Below are 12,278 nucleotides of genomic sequence, written 5' to 3' on the forward strand. Positions count from 1 at the left end.
AGGGACTTTACGTTTGAAAGATGCTGCCTTTTGTGGAGGTGGCTGGGGTAACCAGTGTCAAACAGCAACACCATGTATCAGAGATGCCAAGGTCTTGGGCTGGCAGTGGTGGTCATTATGTCTCCTGTCGTCGCACGATTGCTGGGAAGCAGCAGAGGAAGTGAGTTGAGGCTTCTATACATCCTGCCACCTTCTGCTTCTTGCAGAGCCTTGGCCAGGGCAGTAGTTGGATGAAAGTTGGGGTTTGGAGTAGGGTGGAGGACTAACTTTGTGAGCAACAGCCTTCAATATTCCTTCTGAACTCACTGAAACATCTTCAGCTGCCCTTATTTCCTGGAGGGCTGCTAGAGAGGCCTCTGTGGTTGCTAAACATGGAGAATGAGGCCAAGGAAAATCGTGTAGCTATGGACTCAGAAATATCTATACCAAGTCCTGAAGCCTAATCAGGGCAAGATTCAGGCCTCTTTTTTCTTCTGTCCTTTGGTCTCTCTGGGAATTCAATCTACCCTCCTCCTCCCTGGTTACTACGCTAACTCACCCCAGGATGATATAGGCCTCCAGGAGGGCTTGGAATTTCTCCAGCAGGGCTAATCAAGAGGCAGGTACTCTAAACGTCCTGTGAGTTTCCATCATGATGAGACACACCTGACTGGAGAGATTGCTGTGGGGAATGACACAGGCTCCTAGACAATGGGGGACACTGCCTGGATTATTCATTTTTGAACTCCTGGTGCCTAGCAGAGTGCCTGGTGTGTTTGTTTGCTGAATGAATAAGTAGTAACGTTTCACATCAAATGATGCATTGTTATTCACAAAGTGATTTATTTTCCCTACATGAATTTATCCTCACAAGTGCCCCTACTTTACCCCTGGAAGGAAGACAAGACTGTTTCACAGATGCGGTCACATAACTGTAGGTTGGAGAGGTGGCTGTCAGACTCTTACCTTGTTGGCATTTTTATACAGGTGTCTCATTGAGACGACCCTTCCTAAAATACCCTAAGAGAGGTATGTATAGGGAGTCAGATAGACATTTGTGGTCTCTGCATTTTGTTCCTAAATCTGGGCTAGATGTATTCTTCATCTAAGTCTCTCATTAATGGTATTATTTTCTGCTGTTTGCTAATCACTGCAGGTGTATAAATTTTCAATTACATCTTGAGTTAAATAGAATTTCAGGGCTAGCCTGGTAAACTGGCGAATCCTCATGTAGTTTGTAGTAGCTATTTCCTGATAGAGATTTAGCCTCATACACTATCGTATCTAATACACTTTTTGGTTCATACACTATTGCATCTAATGCAGTTTTTGGTAATTTCAATTAACTAGATTGTAGCTTTATGGGCCTGGGTCTTCAAGAAACATATGTTCCAACATTCTCCCTGCTTAACTATATCCTTACTCTTGTTGAACTTCTATGACCTTATTGGAAATCAATGCTTCTGATCTTCCAAATGTATTGTTGAGGAGAGACCTAGACAAAATCACTATACAAAATGCTTTGAGATTGCAGGATGTGGAGAGCGTGCTATCCTTAAAAATGAATGGTTCTGCTTGGAGGTAAACCATGTTTTAACTCTGCGTGTATATTGTGCACGAGGGAATTTCCCTGTGCAGAATAATTTTCGCCCAATAATTCGCACGATCACAGCACTTCTGGTAGCAGGTATCTCCTAACTTCCCTGCAGCAGCTTGGCTAAAGCGAGCTTTCCTCTCCTAGCAACTGTTGCTAGGAGGGGCGTGGCTTCGGAGTCGGGCGAGGACGCGTTAGGCGGCCCGCTCCCTCCGCACCGCCCCCCCCGGCGTAGACTACACTTCCCGTGATGCTCGAGGGTGGTCTCCGTAGTGACGCCTTTGGTGTTCGCGGAGGGGGAGGGGGAGAAGGAAGGCGGGGGCGGCGGCTGCGAAGGGGGGGGCCGTGCTCTTCCCCTGTCCCCGACTCGCGCTCCGGCAGCTGCCGCCGCCGCCGCCGCCGCCGCCGCCGCCGCCGCCATGTTGGCTTGAGGGGCGATGACAGGAGGCGGCTGCGGCGTCGGGTACTGAAAAGTGGAGGAGGAGGAGGAGGAGGAGGAGGAGAGACAGAGCTCTGAGAGGAAGCGGTTCCCGGGCTGAGGAGAGGAAGGACCCGGCCTCTTCCGGGGCCCAGCCGAAGTCGGCGTCGCGGGGAGCTCGCGAGGCCGGGGAGGGGAGGGGAAGGCGGAGCCGGGGGAGGCGGAGGCGAGAGAGGAGCGCCGGGAAGCCGGAGACTATGTGTCCTGAGCCCCGCGGCTGCCCGGAGGCGCCCGCGGCCTGAGCCCCGACGGGCCGTGGGGTCTCCTGCCGGGCCGAGCGCCCCGCTTTCCCCGCTCGCCGCCCCGGCTCTCCGGCCCGGGCTTGCGCTTCGGCTGCCAACGAGTTAAATGCCCTTGAGCGCGGGTTTCCGCGGCCCGGCTGGCAACGCCGGCCGCGCGAGTTGAGCCGTTTCCCCGCGCCGTCCGCCGGGGAACGCGTCCATGTGTAGCCACATAGTTATCTGTGTACCGCGGCGCCGGGGCATTCTCCTCCTGCTTAATGAAGACTCGACTTGGGAGCAAGTGTGAATCACTGCCGGGCTGGGAAAGGAGGAAGACGATTTAACCCCCTCCCACCCCGCTCCATGTCCGTGTGTCACTCGGCTCGGTCCACCTGGCGCGGCCGGTCCTGGGGCTGCTGCTGCTGACGACGACGACGGGGCTGCTACCCCAGGAGTTCACTCCTGGTCTGGCCACACCGCTCCCGGCGATTGTTCCTCTTCTCTCGGAACCTCGGCCCGGCCGGCACTTTGGCTCCGAAAGAACTTATTTTAGGGGGAAGCACATCTCGAAGCAGTCAAGATCGTGAAGGTTGATTTCTGTAGCTCGAAGATTTCTCTTTTTTGTTTGTTGTTGTCTCTTCTTGATTTTTTTTTTTCGGCGTAAACATCTGGGTATATATATCAAACGGCAAGATGTCCAGTAATGTCCCGGCGGATATGGTAAGTGAAGGATAAGAGTTACGACACCCTTTGATTTAATTGTGGTTTCCAGTCTTATTAAATCAGGATACAGGCGTGGGGTGAAGGTTTGCGGGGGACTGTTGAAAAGCCACGGTGCTGGGAGATCTGGAGAAGTTGGAGGGTCTGGTGTCCCTCTTGAGAAAGTACTGCTTTTAATGCAGATTTTTCTCATTTGTGTTTTCTAAATGATTAAAGACAATGGAGAAGTTGGGAACATGTAGCAAGGTAGCCTGAAGTGGAGAAAATCTCTTCTTCTTTGCTAGAAGCCTCTGAACACTTGTGTCTTTAAAGCTTCTGAAAACGTCAGTGGCAGTGGGCAGAGCTCAGGACGGGTGTCCCTGCTAGATACAGAGGTGGACAGGAAAACGGGGATCGTGCTCGGTGGCACTGATCATTAACGCAGTAGGTACAAGCTTGATATTTACAAAAACAGGGACGTGTTATCTCTTGGAGAGAAACTTGACCAGAATTTGCTGTGAGCTTTTTGAAACGTATGGGTGAGCAAGTATGGCAACAGAAATATTAAGACGTTTTGGAATTTTCACAAATCTAGGCTGGCTGTATTTTGGTACTTTGAATGAATATTCCAGGACTTTTAGTACCAAATATTTAGTAGTATTACATCACTGGACTTTTAAAAGCTCATAAAACATATTATTGATTGAGCCTTCATACTGGAATGTTAAGAACCTGAAACAAAAAGTACTCTGCATAAAGGTTAAGGATATGAGACTGTTGACTAACAGGAACTGTGTAGGTTTACAGTGCTGGGAGGTGGGTTTGTATGAGTGTGAAATTACACTTTGCTGTCCTAGGGACAAACGTAATGCAATTAACAGGAAGGTGCATAATCTTGTTTATGAAAGAATTGAAGTTAACATAGTTATGCTCACTTACATGAAGTTAACATTTGAGTGTTTGTATATTTCAGCGAAAAAAAATTGAACTTTCCTGGTGATTAAATTTTAAAATGACAGATGTTTCAATAAGAGTGAACCTCATTTACAGGCTGTAAAATAAAAATTAAATGGCTCTAACTGGCATAATTTGACCTTGGTTTAAAGACATTTTGCTAGCGTTTGATTTCCCTTTTAGTGCACTATTTAAATGCAAAGGAACCACAGTGTTCTGTCTCTAGGGTGGCCACATAGCAACCTTACACTCTCCTTCCTGATTCTTAAAACTCGAGCACTGTCCTTTTAGTTTTCCCTTCCCTCCTGGTGTGCACACCGGAGAATAGTCTCCGGCCTGCTTAAGGATAGCTGGACTTGATTTCCTCCACCCTACTCGCGAAGTTGCCTGGAGAGGTCTCTGGACGGAGCTGGAAAATGCTCTTTCCTCTGTTGGATAATTGCTCTGTGGGCTCATCACCTCCAGCAAAGGTTGGCTCTCTCTCTAAAGCCTCCATCTTATATCATCATGCGCACTGTGAGATATGATCACCCTTCGTATTATTTATCTGTCACAGAAGTTGTCGTGAAATAGATTTGTGTCATTAAAACAGTGCCACAACTTTATTTAGGCCCAGTGATGAAGAAAAGCTGGAATGCGGGTAGCATCAGTCACAAATTGAGATGATTTGGGGAATACTGTTTCCAAGTCAGAGAGAAGGTTTGGAAGCTAGTGTTCGTATCAGGGGACCGGGAAGTAGTGCAAGGTTTTATTAATAGCTGCAGTTATAAAATACAACTATTTCTGTTTCAGACTGTATTTTAAGGCCTTGATGATTCTTTGGTGCTTTGAGATCCCGTGATTAAAGGTGATATGCAAGGGCAAAGCAGTATTATGTAATAAACATATAATGCCCTGGTGATGCTATTTCAGAGTGTATCTAAGGTACAGCTCAGATGAGATGGTTCTGAATATTTTTTATGTGTCATTTTCTAGCTGTCCAACTTGTTGGAGGTCTTGAGGGCTTTTTCCAGCGTTAAAACCTTTTAAACCTTCATTTGCTAGTACTTACATTGCATTTTTGCTTAAGAAGTGCCTTTATTTGATATGTACCTAGAATCCTCAACTTTTTGAAATATGACATGATAAATACTGGTTGAAAGTTGTCGATTAAATGCTTCATATTTGTTCAACTTTTTATTATCTGTAATTGACAATCTGCATTTACATCTGTGACTTAAAGTGAGAAGACTTTTACCACTCTTGGAGAGCGTCAGCCGGTCCACTCCCACCTCTTTCCACACTCTGACATTTCCCTTGAAGTACAACTCTAAAGTGATCAGGATACACACTCTTGCAAGTACGAATACATACATTTTTGCTAGATGCAGTAAAAATGTCAAGTTTCTCAGTGGCGACAGTTCGTATGTGCTATTTAGAAACGAATGTTACTCTGTTTCAGGTGTTAACGGTGCCTGTCAGTTGTATAGGAAAATCCTGTTTAGGAGACGAGGTGGGGCAGTGAAGTTATAACCCCTGTCATGTTTTCATTGGAGATAGTTCATAAATGAGCTATAATAATTGCTAAATCATTTGATGTTTTTGGTAAAGTCTTCTTACGGCAATTATTTTGACTCTAAAATCGGTTTTTTAGCATCACTTTTTAATTTTGTAAATATAACATTTAAAATTTATTTTTAAACATTCAGTAAATTTTTTTGTTTACCATAAGTAGTCTCTTTTTCTTACAATTCAAATTTAGCAAGTCAGTCTTTTGAGGATGGGTGGGAGTGGTACCCCCCGTGAATGGATTTGCTATATTCTTTACAAAGAATAATTTGCAGTTGATACTTTTCCAATGAACATTCTGTAAAGATGTCCTATAAATTATATAAATGTGTTTACTTAAAATGTTGGCTTTTCCTTTGCTAAGAGTGATTGAGTTTTAACTAGGAGATTTACTAACATTCCAGTGTAATAACTTATTTGTGAGAAAAATCTGAAAATATCTGAACAGAATATCATTATAATACATTGTGTTTAAATGATTCATTTTTTTCGCCTCAGCGCAAATCATAGTTTATGATGGGCAATATTCACTGTTTATAATTGTAGCATGAATTATGTTAATGACTTAGGTTTTTCTGAAAGAAAATGTTTACTCTTTCTGTTAGTAATAAAGCCTAAGGCTGGGTGGATAAGCTGGTAATTTTCTGGATTTGGAAAGTTATCAAGAAATAAATTATTGTATTTATAAAACTATTATATAAGACATTTGAACTACAATTTAGAGCTTTGGACTGAAAGTATACTTTATGATATCTGTAAAATTGAAAACCCTACCTAAGAGAGACATTGACAATTAGTGTGAGAATAATGGCAAAGCAATTTTGGTTATTCAAAATGTTTTAGATGATAAAATACAGGAAAACCGTGTATCTTTTAAAACTATTAATGTAAAATTGTAGCAGATGTAACCATTTTTAGTCTGGGGTTAAGTGAGCTAATGATAATTTGAGTTTTTTCAGTGCTTAATGAATATTTTTATTGTAATGTCATATCTGTAACATTTGTGGAAGAAATGTGGGAGCCCTCTAGTGGACAGGAAATTATTAAAATGAATTTCTTTTCAAACTGAAGTTTTATCACTTTTCCAAGTTAAAATGACAGATATAGATTATGCCAGGGGAAAATGTCATGCTTGTTAAAGGTCTAGAGAATAGAAAAATTTTAACTTTGAAGAAAGGGTGTATTAAGATTTAATGCCCAAGCAAGGCAAAAACAACAAATAACATACAAGGGACTCCCCATAAGGTTAACAGCTGATCTTTCAGCAGAAACTGTGCAAGCCAGAAGGGAGTGGCAGGACCTATTTAAAGTGATGAAAGGGAAAAACCTACAACCAAGATTACCCAGCAAGGATCTCATTCAGATTCGATGGAGAAATTAAAACCTTTACAGACTAGCAAAAGCTAGGAGAATTCAATACCACCAAACCAGCTTTACAACAAATGCTAAAGGAACTTCTCTAGGCAGGAAACACAAGAGAAGGGAAAGACCTACAATAACGAACCCAAAACAGTTAAGAAAATGGTAATAGGAACATACATATTGATAACTACCTTAAATTTAAATGGATTAAATGCTCCAACCAAAAGACATAGACTGGCCGAATGGATACAGAAGCAAGACCCGTATATATGCTGTCCATAAGAGACCCACTTCAGACCTAGGGACACCTACAGACTGAAAATGAGGGGATGGAAAAAGATATTCCATGCAAATGGAAATCAAAAGAAAGCTGGACTAGCAGTTCTCATCTCAGACAAAATAGACTTCAGAATAAAACCTATTACAAGAGACAAAGAAGGACACTACATAATGATCAAGGGATCAATCCAAGAAGAAGATATGACAATTCTAAATATTTATGCACCCAACATAGGAGGACCTCAATACATAAGGCAAATGCTAACAGCCATAAAAGGGGAAATCGACAGTAACACAGTCATAGTAGGGGACTTTAACATCCCACTTTCACCAATGGACAGATCATCCAAGATGAAAATAAATAAGGAAACACAAGCTTTAAGTGATACATTAAACAAGATGGACTTAATTGATATTTATAGGACATTCCATCCAAAGACAACAGAATACACTTTCTTCTCAAGTGCTCATGGAACATTCTCCAGGATCATATCTTGGGCCACAAATCAAGCCTTGGTAAATTTAAGAAAATTGAAATCGTATCAAGTATCTTTTCCGACCACAATGCTATGAGACTAGATATCAATTACAGGAAAACATCTGTAAAAAATACAAACACATGGAGGCTAAACAATACACTACTAAATAACCAAGAGATCACTGAAGAACTCAAAGAGGAAATCAAAAAATACCTAGAAACAAATGACAATGAAAACGTGACAACCCAAAAACCTATAGGATGCAGCAGAAGCAGTTCTAAGAGGGAAGTTTATAGCAATACAGTCCTACCTCAAGAAACAAGAAACATCTCAAATAAACAACCTAACCTTACACCTAAAGCAATTCGAGAAAGAAGAACAAAAAACCCCCAAAGTTAGCAGAAGGAAAGAAATCATAAAGATCAGATCAGAAATAAATGAAAAAGAAATGAAGGAAATGATAGCAAAGATCAATAAAACTAAAAGCTGGTTCTTTGAGAAGATAAACAAAATTGATAAACCATTAGCCAGACTCATCAAGAAGAAAAGGGAGAAGACTCAACAGAATTAGAAATGAAAAAGGAGAAGTAACAGCTGACACTGCAAAATACAAAGGATCATGGGCGATTACTACAAGCAACTATATGCCAATAGAATAGACAACCTGGAAGAAATGGATAAATTCTTAGAAAAGTACAACCTTCTGAGACTGAACCAGGAAGAAATAGAAAATATAAACAGACCAATCACCAGCACTGAAATTGAGACTGTGATTAAAAATCTTCCAGCAAACAAAAGCCCAGGACCAGATGGCTTCACAGGTGAATTCTATCAAACATTTAGAGAAGAGCTAACATCTATCCTTCTCAAACTCTTCCAAACTATAGCAGAGGGAGGAACACTCCCAAACTCATTCTACGAGGCCACCATCAGCGATACCAAAACCAGACAAAGATGTCACAAAGAAAGAAAACTACAGGCCAATATCCCTAATGAACATAGATGCAAAAAGTCCTCAACAAAATACTAGCAAACAGAATCCAACAGCACATTAAAAGGATCATACACCATGATCAAGTGGGGTTTATCCCTGGAATGCAAGAATTCTTCAGTATACGCAAATCAATCAATGTGATAAACCATATTAACAAATTGAAGGAGAAAAACCATATGATCATCTCAATAGATGCAGAAAAAGCTCTTGACAAAATTCAACACCCATGTATGATAAAAACCCTCCAGAAAGTAGGCATAGAGGGAACTTACCTCAACATAATAAAGGCCATATATGACAAACCCACAGCCAACATCATTCTCAGTGGTGAAAAGCTGAAACCATTTCCTCTAAGATCGGGAATAAGACAAGGTTGTCCACTCTCACCACTGTTATTCAACACAGTTTTGGAAGTTTTAGCCACAGCAGTCAGAGAAGAAAAAGAAATAAAAGGAATACAAATCGGAAAGAAGAAGTAAAGCTGTCACTGTTTGCAGATGACATGATACTATACATAGAGAATCCTAAAGATGCTACCAGAAAACTCCTAGAGCTAATCAATGAATTTGGTAAAGTAGCAGGATACAAAATTAATGCACAGAAATCTCTTGCATTCCTATACACTAATGATGAAAAATCTGAAAGAGAAATTAAGGAAACACTCCCATTTACCATTGCAACAAAAAGAATAAAATACCTAGGAATAAACCTACCTAAGGAGACAAAAGACCTGTATGCAGAAAACTGTAAGACACTGATGAAAGAAATTAAAGATGATACAAATAGATGGAGAGATATACCATGTTCTTGGATTGGAAGAATGAACACTGTGGAAATGACTATACTACCCAAAGCAATCTACAGATTCAATGCAATCCCTATCAAACTACCAATGGCATTTTTCAGAGAACTAGAAGAAAAATTGCACAATTTGTATGGAAACACAAAAGACTCCGAATAGTCAAAGCAATCTTGAGAACGGAGCTGGAGGAATCAGGCTCCCAGACTTCAGACTATACTACAAAGCTACAGTAATCAAGACACTTTGGTACTGGCACAAAAACAGAAATCTAGATCAATGGAACAGGATAGAAAGCCCAGAGATAAACCCACGCACATATGGTCACCTTATTTTTGATAAAGGAGGCAAGAATATACAATGGAGAAAAGACAGCCTCTTTGATAAGTGGTGCTGGGAAAACTGCACAGCTACAAGTAAAAGAATGAAATTAGAACACTCCCTAACACCATAAACAAAAATAAACTCCAGATGGATTAAGGACCTAAATGTAAGGCCAGACACTATAAAACTCTTAGAGGAAAACATAGGCTGAACACTCTATGACATAAATCACAGCAAGATCCTTTTTGACCCACCTCCTAGATAAATGGAAATAAAAACAAAAATAAACAAATGGGACCTAATGAAACTTAAAAGCTTTTGCACAGCAAAGGAAACCATAGTCAAGACGAAAATACAACCCTCAGAATGGGAGAAAATATTTGCAAATGAAGCAACTGACAAAGGATTAATCTCCAAAATTTACACGTAGCTCATGCAGCTCAATATCAAAAAACCAAAAAAACCCAATCCTAAAATGGGCAGAAGACCTAAATAGACATTTCTCCAAAGAAGATATACAGATTGCCAACAAACACATGAAAGGATGCTCAACATCACTAATCACTGAGAAATGCAAATCAAAACTACAATGAGGTATCACCTCATACCAGTCAGAATGGGCATCATCAAAAAATCTATGAAGAATAAATGCTGGAGAGGGTGTGGAGAAAAGGGAACCCTCTTTCACTGTTGGTGGGAATGTAAATTGATACAGCCACTATGGAGAACAGTGTGGAGGTTCCTTAAAAAGCTAAAAATAGAACTACCATATGACCCAGCCATCCCACTACTGGGCATATACCCTGAGAAAACCATAATTCAAAAAGAGTCATGTACCACAATGTTCATTGCAGCTCTATTTACAATATCCATTCATCTACGTGTCCATCGACAGATGAATGGATAAAGAAGATGTGGCACATACACACAATGGAATATTACTCAGCCATAAAAAGAAACGAAATTGAGTTATTTGTAGTCAGGTGGATGGACCTAGAAACTCATACAGAGTGAAGTAAGTCAGAAAGAGAAAAACAAATACCGTATACTAACACATATATATGGAATCTTAAAAATAATAATAAAAAAAGCTTCTGAAGAACCTAGGAGCAGGACAGGAATAAAGGCGCAGATGTAAAGAATGGACTTGAGGACACAGGGAGGGGGAAGGGTAAGCTGGGGTGAACTGAGAAAATGGCATGGACATATATACGCTACCAAATGTAAAATAGATAGCTAGTGGGAAGTAGCCACATAGCAAAGGGAGATCAGCTCGGTGCTTTGTGACCACCTAGAGGGGTGGGATAGGGAAGGTGGGAGGGAGACACAAGAGGGAGGAGATACGGGGTTGTGTGTATGTGTATAGCTGATTCACTTTGTTGTAAAGCAGAAACTGACACACCATTGTGAAGCAATTATACTCCAATAAAGATGTTAAAAAAAAATCCCCCCCCCAAAAGATGTAATGCACAGATTTTCTCTTTACTTACAGCTCTTCTTAATTTTTCGTTCTCTTGGTGGAACTTCTTATTCCCAGTATAAGTTGGAGGGTTCTATGAAGCTAAAGGGTAGATAGTACCATTTATGTATATATACTTATACACACACACACACACACACACGTAGGTGACTTGATGAACGGCTTATTAATTAACATATCTCTTATGGAGTGTTTCTCTAAATTGTTTTACTTGAATGTGTCTTAAATTTGGTGTTCTGAATTAGGCATTTTTATTGAGAAAACAAATGACACATTATTTCCCTCTGCTTTGAATGCCTTTTCCTTTCTAGCTCTGAATCCTACTCCAGCTCATGTCCCTCTCCTGTGAAAACGGTTTTTAGTTCATTCTACTCCACAGTGATCTTTCCTTCCTGTGAACCATTTTCTGTCAGTGTATTTCAGATTCTTACGTGATGTCAAATTTACATGAATATGTGTCTTACCTTTATTAGATCTCCTGTAATTTCTAAAACAGAATAGACATTTAAAAACTGTTGAGGGGCTTCCCTGGTGGCGCAGTGGATGGGAGTGCGCCTGCCGATGCGGGGGACAACTACGGGTTCGTGCCTCGGTCCGGGAAGATCCCACGTGCCGCGGAGCTGCTGGGCCCGTGAGCCATGGCCCCTGGGCCTGCACGTCAGGAGCCTGTGCTCCACAGCGGGAGGGGCCGCGGCAGTGGGAGGCCTGCGTACCGCAAAAAAAAAAAAACAAAAAAAAACTGTTGAGAGTTTTCTTGACTCCTAAAGCGTTACTCTCTCTGTCACTTATGGGAAAGGTAAATATTGTCCCATACCACTACTGTTTATAATAATGGTGTTAAATACGAAGTCTGTGATGTCTGCTTCTATTACTACTTGGAATATGGAAGATATATTTTTAGTGTACGGCTTGAAGTTATTTTAAATGATCGATAAAGTACTGATGGCTCTACTGGTTTTCATAACATGGAACAGTAAATATGATTTAGGAGACTGAAGTATATACTTCTTAAATATGCTCTAAGAATTCCTCTCATTCTGAGGGGGGAAAAACTGAAAGTGACTAGAATGCATGGTAACTAAAAACCC

General features: G+C 41.1%; 1 protein-coding gene across 2 annotated transcripts in view; it reads left to right on the forward strand.

Annotated features, from left to right (window-relative positions):
• The first annotated feature begins 1,904 nt into the window (after positions 1–1,904).
• UBL3 (ubiquitin like 3) overlaps positions 1,905–12,278 on the forward strand; it is a 70,778-nt gene continuing 60,404 nt past the window's right edge. The window contains exons 1-2 of one of the 2 annotated variants that reach the window (XM_082675870.1): positions 1,905–2,992; positions 5,148–5,264. Coding sequence is in view for 1 of the 2 variants with exons in the window: in XM_082675869.1 (XP_082531995.1) it covers positions 2,966–2,992 (27 nt within the window). In the remaining variant the exon portion in view is untranslated. The remainder of the gene's footprint in view (positions 2,993–5,147; positions 5,265–12,278) is intronic. The other variant, XM_082675869.1, reaches the window with a different exon arrangement.

This window comes from Grampus griseus, assembly GCF_964374135.1.
Source record: "Grampus griseus genome assembly, chromosome: 18".
NCBI lineage: Eukaryota > Metazoa > Chordata > Mammalia > Artiodactyla > Delphinidae > Grampus > Grampus griseus.